This window comes from Leptosomus discolor, chromosome 1, assembly GCF_034619465.1.
Source record: "Leptosomus discolor isolate bLepDis1 chromosome 1, bLepDis1.hap2, whole genome shotgun sequence".
Classification (NCBI taxonomy): domain Eukaryota; kingdom Metazoa; phylum Chordata; class Aves; order Leptosomiformes; family Leptosomidae; genus Leptosomus; species Leptosomus discolor.
Window position 1 is genome coordinate 204,636,695 of NC_141391.1, and position 20,107 is coordinate 204,656,801.

The 20,107-nt window shown below is 36.0% G+C and overlaps 1 protein-coding gene across 1 annotated transcript in view; it reads left to right on the top strand.

Moving 5' to 3' along the window:
- The window catches only part of ORC5 (origin recognition complex subunit 5), a 67,364-nt gene that overhangs the window by 19,354 nt on the left and 27,903 nt on the right, over positions 1–20,107 (top strand). Inside the window, exons 11-12 of the mRNA XM_009946453.2 lie at positions 2,752–2,799; positions 8,394–8,504. Coding sequence (XP_009944755.1) covers positions 2,752–2,799; positions 8,394–8,504 — 159 coding nt within the window. The remainder of the gene's footprint in view (positions 1–2,751; positions 2,800–8,393; positions 8,505–20,107) is intronic.

Consider the following 20,107-nt stretch of genomic DNA (forward strand, 5'->3'; position numbering starts at 1 on the left):
AGACAGATGTCAGAAGAGTGATGGGGCAATTATGCTTTTTATGCATTTTACCAACTTCAAGGTTTTCTCCATTCTTACAGTATGTGTTAATATATGCATGTGTGTCTGAATGTGTGGTATTCATGATAGATAGGTGTGAACAGTTGATGAAAATGAGAGCAAGACAAATTTGTAAAAATACTCTCACTTTCTTCTTCCCTCTTGAAAAGAAGTTGTAGATACATGTTTTGAGAAGTTACTGCATTCTAGTGGTGATACGCTAGTATGTTTTTAGTTTAAATATGGGTTTCATGTTTCTGTTATGATCTTACATTGAAAGCTGTAGGTGTTTCACCCTTCCGTCTAGTCCTTTCCTGAAAAAAGCGGAGGATTACTTGTAGTAAGTGCAGGTTGACAAGTTTTCTTTATGGGCAACCTTTGTTCTTGGCCAAAGCAATTTCTTTGTAAGAGTTTTATTTACTGAAGAAGTGTTTTTGCCCAGATTTTTCCGTATCAGTCTTGGAACTCGAAGAAACAGGAAAGAGTACAAGAGCCAAGTAAAGCATGTTATCAAAAAGTGCCACATCTTTCTTGTTTGTGTTCACTGAACAGTCTTCTCATTTTTTTTTCCTTTATCCTTTTTTAGTATCTCTGGAGTTAAGTTTCCACTCTTGCACCTGCTAAATGTTTGTACAATAAAGATGAGCTGCTAAGGTTTTTGAAGCAGGGACTGTGTGAAGGTATTTCAGTCAGTGATATTAAGTATTTTTCCCAAGAATTGGTGAAGCAGAAGTTACCATTCTTGCTGCATGTATTATCTGACAGCAGTTGGACCTTCATCAGGTGCTAAGGCAAATTTCAGAAATAGCTGCATCTCAAAGCGCCACAAAACCAGCTCTTTTCAGTGAGTGTTCAAGTTGAGTGTTTTTATGAGTCACTGTGAAAATAGAATATGGTTTTATCAGGTTTGTAATGAGATTCAGAGTAGACTACAGAAAAGTATCTTCTGCAGCGATTTTAACTAGGGGCTGTTAGACAGCAAAAAGGAGTGCAAAAAAAAAAAAATGGTTGTGGAGCTACTGGTATAGGTGCTAGGCTATACTACAGCTAAAGATAAAGTCACAGTTTGTGATAGCCTGGAATGCTGACAGCCTGCTAAAGCAAGGAAGGGTAATTGGCAGCGCTGCTATTAGTTATGTGGAAATTCAAGAGCTTTGCAGTAGATTGAGAGCAAAATATGAAGTTGATTTTGAAAAGTAGTCTTTAAAACAAAAAAGAATAGCAATCTGTATGAATTCTTCATTTTATCATATTAATAGAAAACAAGATTAAAAACTAACTGAAAATTAGCTTTGAATTTCATGTTTGTGCTTGAACAGAAATAGGGCACCTGCTCACTTGCTTTGAAACACTTGTAACTGAAATACACTGTGTGGAGATCCCAGCGTAACCTTTAAAACGCGTGAATGCAATTTGTTGTGATCCATCGCTAGCATGCTGTGTAACCTCGGGCTTGGTCACTTTTCCCCCAAAAGGTCTCTGTTATCACACGAGTCTTCTTTTCAGAGGCATGATAAAAAGATTACATTGCTGTCTCTAAGTATGTGTGATATGTATTAACTGAATGAACTGGTTTTTTTTTTTTAGAATGGCAAGTTATCTAAAGGAAACTTTAAGCCCTGTCTAATATTAAGCTCTTCAGAAGTCAGTCAAGAAAAGCCACAGTTATTGAGATCTTCTTGACATAGCTGACTATTGAGGTCCAGAAATACTAAGTACAAGTTTTTAAACATAATGAAAAATAATTCCTTCATTTGAGATACCTTTCCCATGAATCATAGAGCATACTTATAAGGTATACGTATTAATAAGGTATCCTTCTCAAGGCTGTGGAAAACTTCACCCCGTGATATTTTGAGAAATAGCACTTAACTATATTTAAAGAATATTACACTTGTAGCTCTCCACTAATTTTACATCAGTTACATGTCATCCTTCATGTCTTTCTAATTTTTTTTTACCCATTCATTTGTAACATCTTTACTGTATTTCTGTCCTTGTCTTGCCCTCACATTTTCAGTTGAGATCCAAGAACACTTGATTATTTTCTTTGGACAGTCCTTCATTTGTTAAGGCTGCTTTAAAGCTGTGCCTTTTAAAATTATATTCCTTACCCACACCCCCTCCTTTTTGTTTCTCCTTTAGCTCCTGAACTATCTTTGTATTTTATTGATTTAATTCCTGGTTGTCACCTAACTTGTGTACCATCTGTATTCGAGAATGGAGTAGATAAAAGGTGAAAATTCAGATGGATTTTATGCATCGATACATTTTAAAAATGAAGTAGCCATCATTTAAACTTCACTGGGAAGAGAAAGAAATTAAACCTCTGTCTTTTTCATTAGATGTTTGAGGGTAGGAGGAGGATGGTGACATGAAGTTATATTAAAAACAAATTCTTGCTGCCTCTTCTCATCAATCTCTGATTAGATCAGAAAAAAAAAATTATACCTGTCACCAAATAATATTAGTGTGTTGTTTTTTGGCTTTGCACTACTTAGGACACAATGAAGCAAGTATTTTAGGGTTTCCATCAAGAAGGATTGCTAGTAACATCAGAGACAAATTCTGGACGTGTAAAGAAGCAGACCCAGACTAGTGTACTACCATATGTAGTACACAATCTTTGTTGACTGTTTTGATTCTGTCTTTGCTATAGAAGGAGCATAAAATAATTTACATATAGTATTTACTCTTCTCTGTTGTTCACAGCATCATGGGAAAATTAGAAAGACCAACTTTCTGAAGAAACATGAAAAGGTATGTATTTTATCTTTCTAAGCTGAGCTTGACAACAGATATTTTCTTTGTACTGTACTGCTGGTTTTGTATTTTGTTTTGACTCATTGTTTGCTGTAGCAAACCCAGAATTGCATAAATAACAATTACTGGTGCATTTGTTTCATATGAAACAAATTTCTGTATGATACATTTTTATTTAATTGAAATTTAACTGTAGCATAAATTTGTCTCCTAAGGCAATATTTTTTGTGTGTAACAATGTGCTTAATAAAGCTAGTTAAAGGATATCATACATGTAAGAGCTAGATATCAGAATTTCTCTCAAAGATGTTAGAATAATAGGTGGTTAGTAGTTTTGAAAGTCAAGTCACTTTAATTCCCAGTGATGCAGTAAGGTATAAGAGCTCAAGTTTGTGTGTTGAGACTTGGAAACTTTGCACTCCTCTCTGTTGTTTAGGATTCCCTCAGACTATTAACTAACCTTTTCATGGTTATAAATAGCTAAATATAATTTATTTCAGTGGAGCTATACCAGTTTTTACTGACAGAGGCTTGATATACTAGGAAAAGCAAATACTTTTATGTGTATTTATAACTGTAATGTAAAAAGAATTTTAACATTTGTAACTTGTTAACTTATTTTTAAACTAATCTGTAAATGAAGAGCAGTGCAAACAGCACTAAATCCCTGCTGAAACAATTGTTACGTCCTTTTCTTCTCTATGCTACAGGCAGTGTAAATAATATGAGAAAAAAATTTAATATGATACTTAGCATAATAACCCTTTGTCTGATCCTGCCTATAGCCTTTTCCCTAATTTTTTTTCCTGCCCTTGCACTAGGACAGAGTCCTTGCCTATCCAAAGACTTTTTTCCAAGTTCTTTTGTTTCTGTAGAGGCATAGTTTTTGCATGTGAAAATGTTACGTGAGCAGAGTTTTACTTCAGCAGTGCAATGTTTTGCACTGCTAGGTAGATACTTATGTAAGTTTAAGAATTCTGAAGTCTCAGTATGTGTCATGTACATGTAGACGCATCTGTGTTTTGTCCCTGGCAAGTGTACTCTTGAGAACTTTCAGAGCATATAATTATTTTCAGGACTGCTGTGTTCTAGAAATACCTCCACATCTTAATTAGTTGGTAAATAATTTCAGGAGAAGGAATAATTATTGTATCTTAGACCAAAATGTTGTTCTTTCCTTGCATCCTCTGCAGGAAAGGTGTTTTGTGTTATTCTTTCTTCACAATAGATTTCCAGCTTCAGTGATGAGATGTCCAGCTGTAACAAGTAACTTGTGTAATCAGGAAAGGCTTCGAAGACTGCAAATGATCTAATTCGTGCATGTCTTTGTTTTAGCAAAAATTAGTGTTACTTTGAAGAGAATTAGAACTTTGTAATCCTAGTAAATCAAATATAGTTAACAGAAAATATCTCTTTGAGTTGACTGTGTGACATTAACCTCTGCTTGCATGCAAGAGACAGGAGTGTGTCTTAGCGATTCACAAATAAGGGGGGAACTTTGTGGCTTTTCAAAAGCGCCTTTGCTTCTAGTTGTAGAGCACTGGTTCTCCGCTAACGTGTGGCTTTATAGTATACAGGTAAGGACCCATTGGCTCTGAGTATTGATGCCAGAAACTGAAACTACTTGTAGGTCAGAGCACAGTCTGGTTTTGAAAGTTTTTGAGACATGATAACTGTGATAGTGGGGATCAGGACTGCAGGTCCTAAGAGGGTCTTCCAGACCTATGTTCCTTTTACTATACTGTAACCTTTATAAATGTTTGCACAGAGATAAAATCACCTGGATGTAAACGTGTATATTTTGGTGCTATGATTCTATAGTGAGGGAAATTGAAATATAGGGATAAATGATTACATGTAGTGTTATAAATAAAGGCTTATTTGCTTCAGTTGGTACGACAGCTTATATCAGTATACCTTCCCTCAGAGAAACTTGTGTAAAGACTTGATTTACATATCAGGTGCACCTCACTCCAAGTGGGTGCTTGCATCCAAGCTAGTGTCTTTTTATAGATAGTGCAGAGCTAGTCAGTGCAGTCATTGGAGTGTAGGGTGTGATTCGTCTCATACTGAAGTAGGTTCTAGGTTCAGTCAAATGAATTGCACCATAAACTGTATTGATTAGATTTCCACTGGCTATAATGGGAACTTAGGAAACTAGTTTGGCTGCATGTACCTGCTTGGCAGGAAGCTAATGTTAGATGAAATAAATCCTTCCTTAGAAGTTCAGGTACAGCCAGGCTAAAAATCTGTTTCTTGATTCTTAACTCCTTTTAGTCTAGAGGCTGTGGTTTAATCAGAAAGAGTAAACCTTGTGAATGAGGGGAAAAAATCAGCTTATTCTGTTAATTGCGTTGCTGCTGATAACAGCAGAATTTGTTGGGTTTCTTTGCATGGTTGCCCTGGAACAATGTCTTTCAAGCTTAGCAACAAGGGGAAGATCTTTCTGGTGAAGCAACTTTTGCAGGAGCTTGCTTCACAGAACTGGTGTGTTTAGAAGCAGAAGGACGGGGGATTGTACAGTTCATAACTTACACCATACCTGCATTCTGACTGAGGGTACTGTGCTAAAGTTTGGACTATGTGTTTCCATTATTTTTCACGCTGCGTTCTTTGTTAGCCAAGAGGTAGCTTTGGGGATACCTCCTGCATCTGAAAAGCTAAAACATATATTGGAAATAGCTTTTTCTTTTGCTGAAAAAAAGAGTGGTTGAGTTTTACTGATGACTAATGCCACAGAGGTGCTGGTGTCATATTTGAGAGGTGTTCTTTCCCAGAAGCATTTTGAAACAAACTTTCTTTTGCAATTCCTCTTTAATCTTGGATGCTCTGCTAGTAAATTGGTGTATGCTACAGAAAAGGAAACTGGGTGTCAAAGTAGAGAGAATGAAATACAAACCTAAAAGGAAACAGCGATTTCCCTTGTCAGAGCCTTTGACAGTCTGGGTCATAAATAAATCTCTGTAGTCCTAACAATGCTGCCTGAATTGCAATACTACCCAGTTCTGCCCTATAAACTGTACTTCTTATTTCTGTAAAATTGGTTATTTTAAAAATATTTAACATTGAAAAATCAGGAACTCGTATTTCTGTGAATTCAGTTGAATTCGATGTTACTACATACAATACCCTGTAATGCCTAAAATGTTCGTCAGTGTCAGCTGAGGTGTGAAGATGGTGTGTATGGTACAAAAGAAGGACAATGGACAGAAGAGCTGTGTAAATGCGAAGTTGAGTAAATATGCTGTTTCTGATAACAGTTTGTCTGTAGCTGGCAGGTAGCTCTTTATACAGCAGCTCTTACTGGCAAGGGAGCTGACCTTGGACTCAGCCAGCTGAACTCTTTATTTTAGCCAGCTGAACTCGTGGGAGGTGGATGCACTCTGGGCCCTCCAACTCAGCAGCACTCTTTGGGCTGCATCTTGTATACTCTGTCCAGTTTTGCCCACTTCCAGTAGAAGACACACATCAATAGACTGGAACAAGTTCAGCAGAGAGACATCGGAATGGTCAGGGGCTGGAGCACTTGCCCTGCAAAGAGCTGAGGGAGCTGTGGTTGTTCAAGCTGGAGAAGGGAAGCCTAATTAGCCTGTCCTGCACCTGCAAGGAGATCGTCAAGACTATATGATACAGCGGTGGATGATGGGAGAATGAGGAGCAATGAGTGTAAGCTGTGATGAAATGTTTATACTTGATATAAGGAAAACCTTTTTCCTTATGAGGACAGCCAGGCAGTGGCACTGGTTTCCCAGAGAGGTGGTGCAGTCTCTGTCCTTGGATGTTTCCAAGACTGGACTGGTAAAGCCCTGAGCAGCCTGGCCTGACCTCCTAGCTGACCCTGCTTTGAGCAGGAGGGGTTTGACTAGAGACCTTTTGAGGTCCCTTCCAGCTAGAATTGTCCTATGACTGAGTGTATTTTAAAAAAGTAGAAATATAGTAGTAAAGATGTTTCCTATGTAAAACAGTAAGTCAAAGTGTTCTCATTTCTGATTTCCTCATGTTTTCTTTCATTTTGGTATCAGTAACATTTTCATTGTGATATAAAGGAAGCAAAAGAGAAAACGAAAACTAAAAAGTTAAAATCAGCCAAAATATACAAAATTGAACAATTTTTCTGGTAAAAGTGAGCAGTTAATACCTTATATACCTCCAGAGATAGTTGATCTTTTTTTTTAATTAGGTTTCAGAAAGTGAAATTCACAGAAGAGCAGAGATGGCCAAGGACCTCTGGTCTAGTCAACCCCCCTGCTCAAGCAGGGTTACCTAGAGCAGGTTGCTCAGGACCGAGCCCAGTTGAGTTTTGAATGTCTCCAAGGTTGGAGACTCCACAACCTGCCTAGACAATAAGTTGTGATGTTTAACCATTCTCAGGGTAAAAAAGAGGGTTTTTTCTTACGGTTAAATATAGTTATCTGAATTCCAGTTTGTCCCTATTGCCTCTTGTCCTTTCACTGGATACTGCTGAGAAGAGTCTGCCTCAGTCATCTTTACATTCCCCATCAGGTGTTTTGATGAAATTTCTCAAGATTAAACAAACCCGGTGCTCTCAGCCTCTCCTTGTAGGACAGGTGCTCTGATTCCTTAATCATCTTCGTGGCCCACTTCAGTTTGCAGGCTAAGACAGGAAAATGTAGGTGTCTGAGTACAGCGGCCAGCAAAGCTCCTGCACTGTTCAGAGAGGATCTTCTCAGGCCACTTACAGTGATTTGCGACTAGCCCCGGGCATCTACTAGCGAGTTCTTCTGGCTCCCTTGACTAAGTCTCTGTATTGTGCAATGGGAGTGCATGATCGTACTGATACTCTTTCTGAATCCATTGATTTAGTTTATGATGGCATTTAAGATGAGGAACTCTTGATGTGACTTTGTACCTCTCTGTGAAAGGAAGAGAAAAGGCTTTGGCTAAAATGATTCACAGGAAGAGGATACATTGATACTTTAACAGAATCTTCTCTTGCTTTTTCAAAATGTAAATGCTGGTAAAGTATGTGTTCAGTAAGTAGAACACAAAAATATATTTAAAAGTTGTTTAATGGTTTTATAGATTTGTAGAAACTATTTTCCTGTTATATGCAGTTCTTTGTAAGTGATTGTGGATTATAGACTGACTGTAGACAATAGAATAAATCTAAACCTTTAATTTTGTTTTTTCACTAGCTAGAAATGCTGTGTGATTTTTAAGAAGCCTAACATGTCTTACTGTTGGTAAACTGAAGAAAACTATTTACACCTTGAGAACGACCAAAAATGTAGTCTTTCTGCTTTAATCCTTAGATTGGGCAAGGTAATTGAATAGGAAAAGTAAATCTATAAATCCAGTGACAGGAAATTTGGCATCACATCCTCTGTTATGGCTCCAAAATGTTCCTATTTATTGTGCAGTTTGAACTCTTGCCATGTTAACTAGAGCTCTAGGTCTATATCTTAATTAATAAGCGTGTATTCAGTGTTTTCCATAATATATAAGTAGGCTGTATGAAAGTCTACTGTGAATTATAGTGGCTCTCCAGAGACGAAAAAAGGTGTGAGAATAACATCTTGTGGTACTCCAGGAAAGATGTCTTGGATTAAAAAGTCTTGTTTGTGTTGCAGACCAGCAATCACCTCCTTGGGCCAAAGCCATTTCCCCTGGACAGATTATTAGCAATATTACATAGTATTGTGGACAACAGAGTCGCTCCAACTGCAAATATATTTTCCCAGGTGAGTGTATCCTTACTTTCTTACTTTCCTTCTTACTGCCTGGAATTTCTGAAAAGGTTTTACATTGGTTTTTGTAAGTCATCATTCTAATGAAATGTAATGAGAAAACAACCCCAGCAGTAATTTAAGTTGAAGGCTCAGAGTAATATTTATTTGTATTACTGTCTATGAATTCAAGATTTTATCTGTGTAATGGACTGAAATGTTCTTATAGCTAGCTTTTTCCTGATCCTGGACTGTGATTTGTGTTGATTAGTTCCTTGGCTTCTCATAGAAGTCTGTTAGCTGGTTTGCATTTTGAATGGGGTGTATAAATGTTCACTGTCCTATGGCCAAAATTAGTCACCTTGTAACGCATGTTCCAAAAATGTAGTGGTGAAGAAGGAGCAGAGGGAAGAATAAGGTATTTGCAGGTGAAAGGTATTTGCTGTGATACATGTGTCTTCAGGGTAATGTTTTTCGTTTGGACCAACTTTTAAGTCTTGCAGAGGAGAGTCAGTATCCCGTTTCACTAGATGGCAGCATAACTATAGAGTTGAGTGGAATTAAGTAAATCTAGAGTTTTCTCTAGAGCTCTGGCTTTGTCAAGTGTAAATATCTCTTCTGCATGAATAAAGATAGTTTTTTATTGTCAGCTTGATTCTTTCATGTCTGCCTTAGAAGATCTTAATTTCTTTCCTGTTTTCCAGTTGTGCTTAACTTTTCCTTATAGAAATATTTTCTACCTTTCCTTGTTAGGTCTCAAATTTAACCGAGGATTATTTAAATCTGGTGTCTGTGTTCATGTAAAGTTCTAGGATATATATTCTCAAAATACCGAAACAGTTTTGCTACTGCTTTAATCATCACTGTTCAGTGTCTACACAGATGTTTGATGAAATTAATCTCCCAAATTTGTAGAATAACCAACCATAAATACACATATTGTAAAATCAGGCAATAGAGGAGATAGAGAATTGTAGTACTTTATTTAATCAGTGGTATGGGAATGTCTTTGTTAATAGTAGTGAGGACCCAGGTGCTTTACAGATGCAACAGGCAACTTAGACCTTCACATAATGTTTTCTCTCAAGCTCCTTTAGTTAAAGGTGGTTGTATGATCTGAGGCATGAGAAATTATTAGACAACCTCAAAAATCTGTTAATACAAGCATTTACTTTTTTGTAATTAGATGAGTGATTTTTCAGTTTATAGTCTGCACCCTCTTGAGCGGTCAGTGGATCAGCTTTCAGAGGTGTTCAGGAAGTGGTTGAAAAAAATCAAGTTTAGACACATTTATGCATCCTGTGCCTGTTTTTTGCCTTTTTTCTGTCAACTCATGGCACCTCAGGAAGTCACTGTGCTTTCAGAAGAAACCCTAACTCTGTATCTCAAAGCTACGTGATGTTTCCTATGGGTAAATGCCATATGAAGAGACACCAAAGGCTGTTGAAGCAGGCAGTGTCTGACCAGACTTTGGATAATGGCTGCAGCCCTGTAGCTGCTTATAGCAACTTTGGAGTAGAAAGAACACCAAGGTCCTTAGTGTTCCTAAAAATGCATAAATTTAGCCAGCTATATCTATTCACTTTTTTTCTGGCTAGTGTCAGATGTAGCCTGAGATAACAGCTTTTTTATGAATGTTGTGTTGATTCTTTAATTCACTGTACTGTTGATCAAGTCTGTCAATTAGTCAAGATATTGGTCACAGCCCTTTCCTTAAAGGACGTTGGTTTTGTGTTTTGCTCGAGGTAGTGCATTTTTGGTTTCAGACATGAAGCATTGAAGCTGAAACTCAGAATACTGAGGCAAAAGGCAGTTGTCTTGGTTAATGAAGTCAGTTTGTTAATAATGGTTGGTCTAGTAACCAGTTCAGTAAGAAATGGAGTCTTTTGAGACTGTTACAGAAATTCAGAAGAAAAGATAGAATCCAAGTAATGTTCAGATTGGTTTCTCTTGTGCTCTAACTCTACTAATGATCCACCATGTAGGTACTTCTTGTATTAAGCCTTTCTTTCACTCTGCCTTTCTTTCTTCAAGCATTTGAAGACATTGTCACTGTGATCTTTCAACAATATTTCATTTTTAAGATGGAAAGAGTGCAACCTTTAAGGCATAAGATGAAAGAACAGGCAAGAAGCAGAACAATTGACTTTCTATCTGCAACTGTGAAATTTAGCGCTTTGCCTGAACTTTGCCAGTCTGAAGGAGTAAATTTCAGTTTAGTTTATTCAAGTAATGTGAAAGGGAATGATGATGACAAGACTGGGAGCACTGTGTAGTAAACTTTGTGTGTAGGATGGTAGCTGTATATTCTATTATTTTTGGCCATCAAAACATCTCGGTATAGTTAAGACATGAACATATTATATAACAGAGTTTTGCAGTGTATTTTCAAAATTAATATGTCTGCGTATTTAACATGCATTCCAGATGAGAGGAGAAATGTCATTATTCCAAAGCATAGTTAAGTAATACTGAAGACATAGTTTATACATGGAGTGTAATTCCCCCTTAGACAAAATTACAGTGTGAAAAAATTCAAATAAATGATTCCTACTAATATAGAGTGTACACTAGATGGCAGCGTTATCAAAGAATAGCTGTAATTATTTATTTATTTAAATATATGCAGATTAAGCTATAAAGATATTAAAAGATTGTATCAAACCTTAACCAGGTTAGGGCAAAGAAGTTGAAATTAATTTTGTTTATACCAAAATAAATTTTAATAAGTGATTATAAAAATATTTTTAATTATGAAAACAATTTTTGCATTAAATTTTAATTTAAAATTATTGAAATGTCTAATGTGACATAAAATACAACAACTTTTAGACTTTGAAAGTAGTTTAATCTAAGCGTAATATTTAATTGCATTTTTTTTCTTGAATGGTTTAAAATAATTTATATTCCACTGATTTTTGATGTTAGTTATTCTGTAAATATATTTTTCAAACAAAATAAATATTTAGGAACTGGGTTATCCTTAGCAGTATTGATGCATTTTGCTGTTAGATACCGCAAGCTTTTGTTTCCTTGTTTGTGTGTACAGCATGGAAATCGTTCTTGAATTGTACAGAAGTTTAAAATGTTTTAAATCAAATATTTGGCTTCTGAACTGATTCAACATTAATTTAATGTGCTCTTTCATTTGTAAACTAAAAGGCTGTACACGAACCAAATACTTATTAATTCTCGCCATGCACTGTCAGAAAATAGCATGCCTTGGCTTTAAAGTTGGTCAACAATCTCAGTCAAGATTCCAGAAGAACTAACAGCTGCTTTAAGATCTGTCATGTTGCTGAATTCGTGGTATTTCTTATTGCTTCTTGTTTCTGTGCATAATTTCTATTCACATGAAAATTCCGGTTATTGGCTTTTCAAAACTGAAACTTTTATGCTAATAAGCAGCAAAATTTCACTTTTCTGGTGTAATGCTAGGGTTTATTGAAAATGTTTAGTTTCTACTAAATAGACTTTCAACTAAAAATTTGAATCTTAATCTAACTTTTGCCTTTTAATATTAATTAGTCCTTAAAATGGTCTCATACTTTTTTCCAAACAAGAAGTTAACATTTTCCTTTCCGAATTGTGATCTTTGTAATTGATATGAGACAAAGTTTTTCCTGCTGTAACTTCTTGCCCTAACTGGGTTACAGGAGAAAGACTCGAACTCATTCATTTTGTTTTTCCCCCACTAACTATACAGGAGAGTAGCACCAGGAAAAAAAAAACCAAAATATGCAAATTCCCCCTTCTGCAACTGAAAATTGTTTCAGTTACCCCTGTAGAAGCTGAAATTTTTCTTGGTTTTGTGCTATTATTTTAAAACATATTTTTCACACATCTAGTGAGGATTGTTGCAGAGGAAGTTAAAGTAAGATTTTTTTTTTTAATATATTTTAGGCCATTGATGTCATTTACTTATGTGAATATAGATCTATAGTCACTGGAGAAGTTTTCAGTGCTTCTTTTCCACCAGAATATTCTGTTTTTCTTAGTAGTTCTAATTTGTCATGATACTGTTCTTTAACGCATTGTGTGTTACTGTAACATGTCACTGAATTTGTTTGTTTGACTTTATTTGCTTGGCTCTTAAACCAAGAGATAATGGAGGTTAAAGGACTATTGATTTATGCAAACATTTCAGAGGACAAGATCTTTAAATGTTTTTCTTCAGATGCACTTTTGTATAATAATGTAAGAGATCGAATATGATATTGCCAGCACCACTGGGCAGTTAAGTTCTGTGCCTGGGACAGAACTTGCACAGTTTGTGTTCTGGTTGGATATATGGCTAGGTTGAGCAGGTGACTGAAGTATTTTAAAAGATAAAACATTCTTTGTAACGGTGAAAAAATGCAAATGTACTTTCACACAATCCTAAAAACAATGCAGGATGCAGTCTGCATCCTAAACCAACAAATAAGTCACAGAATCTCCTTACCTGGGTACAGCAGTTGATGCTTTTCAGGCTTAGGGCACAACCAGGAGTATAATTTATGTGTCCACGTGGACCCACTGTGCAGAGTATGAAATGTACGTTGTGTCCAAGTGCAATTGTTACAGAATGGAAGGATACAAAGAAGCTTCATAATGCCTACTGCAAGTGCGTTTTGCAAAGGTTCTGAGATCTACTCAGCTCTGGATTGTAGAATAGTATTTCATTTTAGGTTTCCTACATTTAGACAGACATATAACACTATTCTCTTTATAAAAATGTGCCTTAGTGTAGGATGCATGAGTGAATTTATGCACGAATTATCAGCATTGCTTTAAATTAAATCAGCTTATTTTACACTGAAGGGGACAAGGGCTGTTAATATCATATCACAACCAGTAAGCAAGTAAGTGGTTCTGGTTTTATGGTTTACAAGTCAAAATTAACCAATGCTTTTTCCTCTACCAAAATTATTTTTCAATTGCTTCTTCAAATCAATTCAGTTCTCCTAAACATTTTTCTTTTTCTAGACATTTTATCTTATTTGTGCTTTCCGGTGAAATACGCTTTTAGTAAAGAGAATTGACTGGATCTGCTTGTAGTTTTGAGCTATGGTGTTATTATCTACATTAGGTAAAATAGAATGAAACCCTTTGTCTTGCGTACTTTTGCATATTTTGTTCTTGTTATTACATCCTTGAATTTTGGGAAAGACATCTATGCAGAGGTGTGATGACTTCTCAGAAAACACTAATAGCTGAAAATTACTGAATTAGGTAATGGATCTGTAACCAGTTCTGTTTGCGTTTTCACTCTAATGCATTAAAGTTAAAGACTATTAGGTCATCTTAAAGTTTGATCTCTGTTTATGTTCAGAATCAGGTTTGGTTTTACAGTTACTCATTAAAATATTTTCAGGTAGTTGTATAGTAGGAATTCACTTCTGATTATAGTGCATTTGGAAACGGATTTCTACAAAGGCTGTTTATCTCTGTGGGTGTATGGTGACTTGTCAGGTATGTTACACGTCATAGTCTACATTTCATTTATTAGACACTTACTTATCTGTTTGATACTGGATCTAAGAAAAGCATCTGAATTTCCTTGAGTGTACCACAAATTCTTAAAACTAATGTTGTTGTAAATGTCTAAGAATTTGGAATGAAGATTAACAAACTTAAAATTTTGCAGTCTGGCAAAACGATAAACAGCGTTGAAAATTGTTGGCCACAGAGCAAGAGCATTTTATCTGAAGTTAGAATAAGTCTGCGGATATGAGACTGAGTAGAGTGTTAAGTGCCAATATGATATGGGTCTATTGGAAATACTCGAAACCACTGATGTACATAGCGTGCTTCCAGCTGGAGGGAGCCAGAGGAATGCAATTTCCTTTAATTAATGGGAAAAAAAAAAAATGTTCTTTCCTGGAGCGTGTGAATCTGAGAGATTCGTTTTCCTTTTGTCTTGCTTTCTTCTCTGTCTTATGTGGATAGATTAAGGAGTAGCTAGTATTATATATGTAAACTGGGACAGTATGTGGCAATTTACCTGCAAGATTTCTTTCCCTGTCATGTTAGAAGCATACTTTATAACTTGCTTTTTCAGATGAGAATTTGGTATTTAAACTGTGCTTTTTGTGTAAATTGCGAAGTATGGTAAAATTCTGATTGCAAGTTTGGAAAGATGCCTGGTTTTGTTATCTACTTATTTGATGAAGGGTTTGCTTTCATTAGGGCATATCCTTTCTGGATGCCAGGTACCTATGTCACGATTGTAGTACTAACTCTGTTAGTGCATTATGTTAGATCCCCTTCATTAAACAACTTTGACAAAGAGGAATGCTGTCAACAGTTTTTTCGAATGGAAGACACTGTAGTTGCTTCTACAAGCTCAGGTTGTATTAATGTTTGAAAATACAAAGTTTTCCATTCTACACTTGACAACTCTTGGCAGAATGAGAATTACTAATTTTTGCCAGGTCAGCTGTTCCTGTGCTGTCATCCAGCTTTCCTTGCTGTTGCGGGGACTGCTCATATTAACACTTTACATCTGGCACAACTGGAGTGTTTAACGGTAATAGAATACTCTCCATTGAAAAGTGAGCTGGTAGGTGAGTTTCCAGAGAAAAAGGTCTGGTTAAAAATATGTGTTGAGCTACACTATTCCCCAAGAGGCCTTATTATGGATCAGAACGAATATGAGCCGAAGACATTTTTATTTTGGAGTGTGCGGAAAAATAGAGATCATGCTCTTGTACTGGTTGTATGTCCATAAGTAGATTATTTTTTTGTCATCAGTCTTTTTGAAAGCAAGCAGAATGCTGGAAAAATGAAAGTTGCTGATGATTCTGCTTTTTCTTCTCTGAAACTGCTTTTCTTTGCTTCCCCTTTACTGTGGAAATTCTGGAAGTAGTGTGCTTTGTCTTTTTTTTTCTGGATAACTAGGTAGAGTCAGTGCTAAAATTTTACCTGAAATTTGTAGCAAAAGTTACCTACATAAGTGTGTGGGACAGCATCTTGGTACAATATACTTCTATCCTGTTCTCGGATAAGCTTAACATTCACAGCTTCATGATGGAAATTTATATGGTGGTGAGATTCCTTGTTTCTTTGTTGAATTTTTTTTTTTAAATTTTTAATCTCATAGATAATATTGCAAGCTGATTCAAGACATAATTACAGTGTGTCATACATCTGAATTTGGAGAGTGTCTTACTTTGCTTGATACGCCCATTGGGCAGTACTGAGCAGCAGTACCTCGAAATTAGGTAGAGATTTGAACAGTTGTATACAAAAATGTTGATATACTTAAATAATTATTTTATATGTTGCTAAAATGTGGAATTATTGAGTATTAAGTAGTGAACATTCAGAAGTGAGATAATTGTAAAAGTTAGAGCCTCTTGGAGTTGATTGTATATGTAGGTTTTTCTAAATTTTGTTTCTGGGATATAAACAAACATACTCTCATTTATTTTCCTATTTTTTTAACTTCTTGAGTTCTAGACTTAAATTACAAGCCTCTGCTTCTGCCCTATTAATTTTATCTGCAAATGACTGTTTGCATTTCACTGTCCTCTTCATTCAGAGGAAAGTACATAAAATTGCACAGCTTAATCCAGTCTGGCCAGGGAAGTTGTCATCCCCAGAATGATCCTGCTGTAGCAGGGGGAAGCACTTTTGCAAAAACATGGAACTAGATGGAAGAGGCCTTAAAAGCTTCTTTTTTATTTTATTTTTACTTCATGAGATCTATTAAGATTTATGGCATAACTCTCCTCTATCTAGTTCATTAGAAAACCTTTGCTTCATAGCCTCCCAATGACAGGAATGATTGAATACAAACTGTAGACTGGGGTTATCTCATTCTCATTACTGGCCCAAGTAAACTTCTCCTTTCAGGCGTAACTTGCCAGCACAAAATATTTGTTAGTCTTATATAATGTCATATACAACAACCATATGTAATTTGTGTATCCCATGCAGGTTTATTGTCCAAACGGGTTTGTAATGCAGCGTTTTGATCCTGTGACTTCATGGTTGCCCACACCTAAAAGATTTTTTGAATTGTTAGAACAGTATTCTTCACAGTTGGCACCTCTGTAGCTGCAGTTTTTGGATAAATTTCTATTATTGCTGTTGTATTTGATCCTAATGCCTATATTCTTTCATTGGTGTATTATACAGCAGACATGCTTTATTTTGCCGGATCTGTCTATTGATTAGAAAGCGCAGTAATCTATTGATCAGTACTGTGTTGATTTTCAGTAGGTTTGGGAAGATGGTGATAAGAGGTAATAAATAACTCTTATTTTCTCATTTTCTGTTATTGGTTACTGGACTAACCTGGCAGAATTTCATGAGCTGAAATTGGAACTTAATGTGATGCACAGCATGGTGACATAGGTTAGCACTTTAGCACTGGCTATGGCAGCTTGAGAGAGCCTGCTGTTAAGCAAAGGGAAAGGAGAAAAACATTACTTTTAACCAAATGAGTAACTCTGGTGTTTGTTTTTTTTTTTTTAAGTTTCAGTATGGCTGTGAATAAAAATAAGTGTTCTTGGTTCAAGTAGTACTTTCTAGTTAAAATTGTGAATAATATGCTTGATTCTTTCTAGTTTTAGTTGATACAGAAAAGATCTTTTAGAAAAACTAATTGTGGTTGAGCTATGCTATGCTGTATGACCTAGCTTGATCTTGTTTCCATTTTTTGGGGTATACTGTTAATATAGCTTTACAATCTCTTGGGAGGCATTCTTAGTCTAATTCTGTTGTATTCTGTTTGAATTCTTTCTTTTCAGTAATTTAGGATAGAAAACGTACCTTATTTCTTTTAAGAGCTTCTGGTAATAACTTTCACAAACAGTTCTTGTGGCCCTGTGAGCTTAATGTTACGTATTCCTTTGTGCCCTTCTCGTGTTAGATTGCATGCTATATAACATGTGTTGCATCAACCAACGGTTTCTTTAACTTCTGTTCTCTCAGCTCATTATTTGTAAATGCTATTTGAAGCTTTAAATTTTAACTTATCTATGAAAATGTGTTAGTGTATAAAAGAAGTAAATATGACTACATGAAAGATGAATCAGAGTTTCCCTCCATCCAAACTCTGTCCTTTCCGTCCCTTTCTTTACATACTTATTTAGAAATTGGTTTCATGTACTTAATGGAAGGAACATTGTTTAATACTCCAGGAACAAATTCATACTGTGTTTACATCAAGCAGTTGCAGCTGAAGCTTGTTAGTGATTGCTTCCCAAATTTAAAAAAAAAAAATTCTTCACTGTGGTACATGAACTCCTATTGTTTGGAGATAAATAATCGGCTCATCCCTCTTTAGGAAAGAACAAAGAACATAATAGTACATCTGGTTCATCTATTAAGACAGCAAAGATTAATTAAGCAAGTACTGCACAACCTCTCTTGATAACATATATATCTAAAACCAGCCTGTTTATGATAAGTTTTTTAATCACTTTGCTTTAACCATTCAGTGCATGCACATAATCTCTTCCAGAATCACCAACTGTTCATAGAAATAAGTTAGGACACAATACTGAGATAAGGTAAATTGGAGAATTAGGGTAGAGTTGATTAGTTCTCTTGCAAATTTTGTGCTTTAAGATGGTATGACTAGGAAGATATAAGACTAGAAAAATCTATTAAGCCCCAGGTGACATCATTAACACTTCATAAATTTTGTCTGTCTCTTTCTTAAAAATAACTTGTCTGGTTTCTCTGATAATTTGGATCACAACCTGTTTGGGGGGAATGAACTGTCTCTTTATTGAACATTTGTATAGAACGTGGTTCAGTGAAGTACAATTTCAAAACAAGTACTAGCCCTTGTGGTCAAATAGTGACACTGAATATCCCTGTTTCTTCATTTCTCCGGTGGCTAGAATTAATGTCTAATTCCAGGTTTAAGACTACTCAGTGACAATTTTACCTACTTTACTTTTTGCTGCCATTGTCTTTTAGCCTGAATAGCTTTACTTGCTCCTTAGTGTTTACTTCAGTGGAGTTGTAAGGACACAGGTACCGTGTCAAGATCGTAATTTTGCAAGCCTTCACTCTTTAAATATGTCTTATTTCCCTGCACATAGAGTGATGAATACAATTGCAGCTTCAGTAATAGTGCAAAAGATGGTTTACAATGGCTGCTTGAAGAGTTGGGTATAATTTTACATTCTTTTTACTGATGCTTCTTGGGCTAGTTCTGATATGGTCCTTGTCCTCCTCTCCCTGCTTTATATGCGCTTGTATCTCCCTATCTAGTTTATGTTCTCTTTATGTGCTTACACCCCACCTGTCAATTCAATACAGATGGTTTTACTGTATAACAGTGAAATAAATTTGTTGCATTGTATCTGTACCAGGGACCCCTTCCAGTTTTTGATGAGCTTGGAAGGTACCAAGGCTGGGCACATGTGCAACGACAGAGCACAAGGTAGAAAAATGATACGTTAAAGAATATATTGGATCACTTTGGAGCATACTTGTACTGTTTCTGCCCTGCCAGCTGCATCAGTTCTAGCTGCTGACTTTCTGCTTGACATCCCTCCTCCCTCAAAGACCCTCTGCTGCTTTCTGTGTTCATTTGATAGGGGATAGTGGGGCTTGCCACAGTATCTTGGACAAAAGAAGCAGCTGCATTACGGTTAATTTGAAAAAGAGGATTTCAGAATATGAAGCTTGTTGACAAAAGAGTGTCTCTTGATAGATGAGGAATAATTGAGAATTGACACAATCTCTCTTCTCCATCTATGGAAATGAAAACGGCAAAATATTTGGGAGGAGCAGTGTGGAAAATTGGTAGCAGGGTATGAGTAAATGTCACTTATGAAAAGTTTATATTCTTAGTAAACATTGCAAATATTGCTTATTTAAAATATGAAGAGTGACAGAATAAGCGCAAACAAGTCCTACAGTAGCTCAGACTTGCAAAAGCTTGATTCAGAAAAGTGTGGGTTTAGGGAAAAAAAAGTCCCTGTGATTTGGCTAACCAACAGATGAACCTGCCATGAACTTAATTTTTTTTTTTTTTTTGGTAAAGGCTGCAAATGGTGCTGAATATCTGAAGGTGCATTAGGTGCTGCATGAGGTCTCTGCCCTTACTACTTTATGACTTAATTTCTCACAGGAGGTGGAGGAGGCTGGACAAGATAAAAAAAAGTGATTATTTTGAATTAAATTGATTCTAGCTATCTATAAGTGTCTGCACAGCAAAATTATATCTAAGCTAGTCACTTCATGTGCTTTTCTAGTTAATGGAGAGAAATAGGCATGCAGAGAACGTCCATGTACCCTGATGTAGACATGAGCATCTAAACCCACTCTGTTTTATAAAAAGTTTTAAAATCTTTATTAGTTTACAGGGAACCGTGTCCTGATGTACTGATTTTGCTCCATCAAATAGAAGTGGAGTCCAGACAGTCTCAGATGTAAATATTTCCATTGTAGCTATCTTAAAGGTATTCTATCCTGAAGGACTAAAAAAGTGTTTTTCTCAGTAATTATTCTTCATATTGGCCAAGAGGTGGTTTCTTAGTAATTATTCTGAATTGCTTGTAAAACAAAAAAACCACCATCAAGTATCCCTTCTTGGATGTCATATTTGTTGTCAAAACGTTTGCAGAACAGGGGAAATCATTGATTTGTACATCTTCCCACTCATTCCT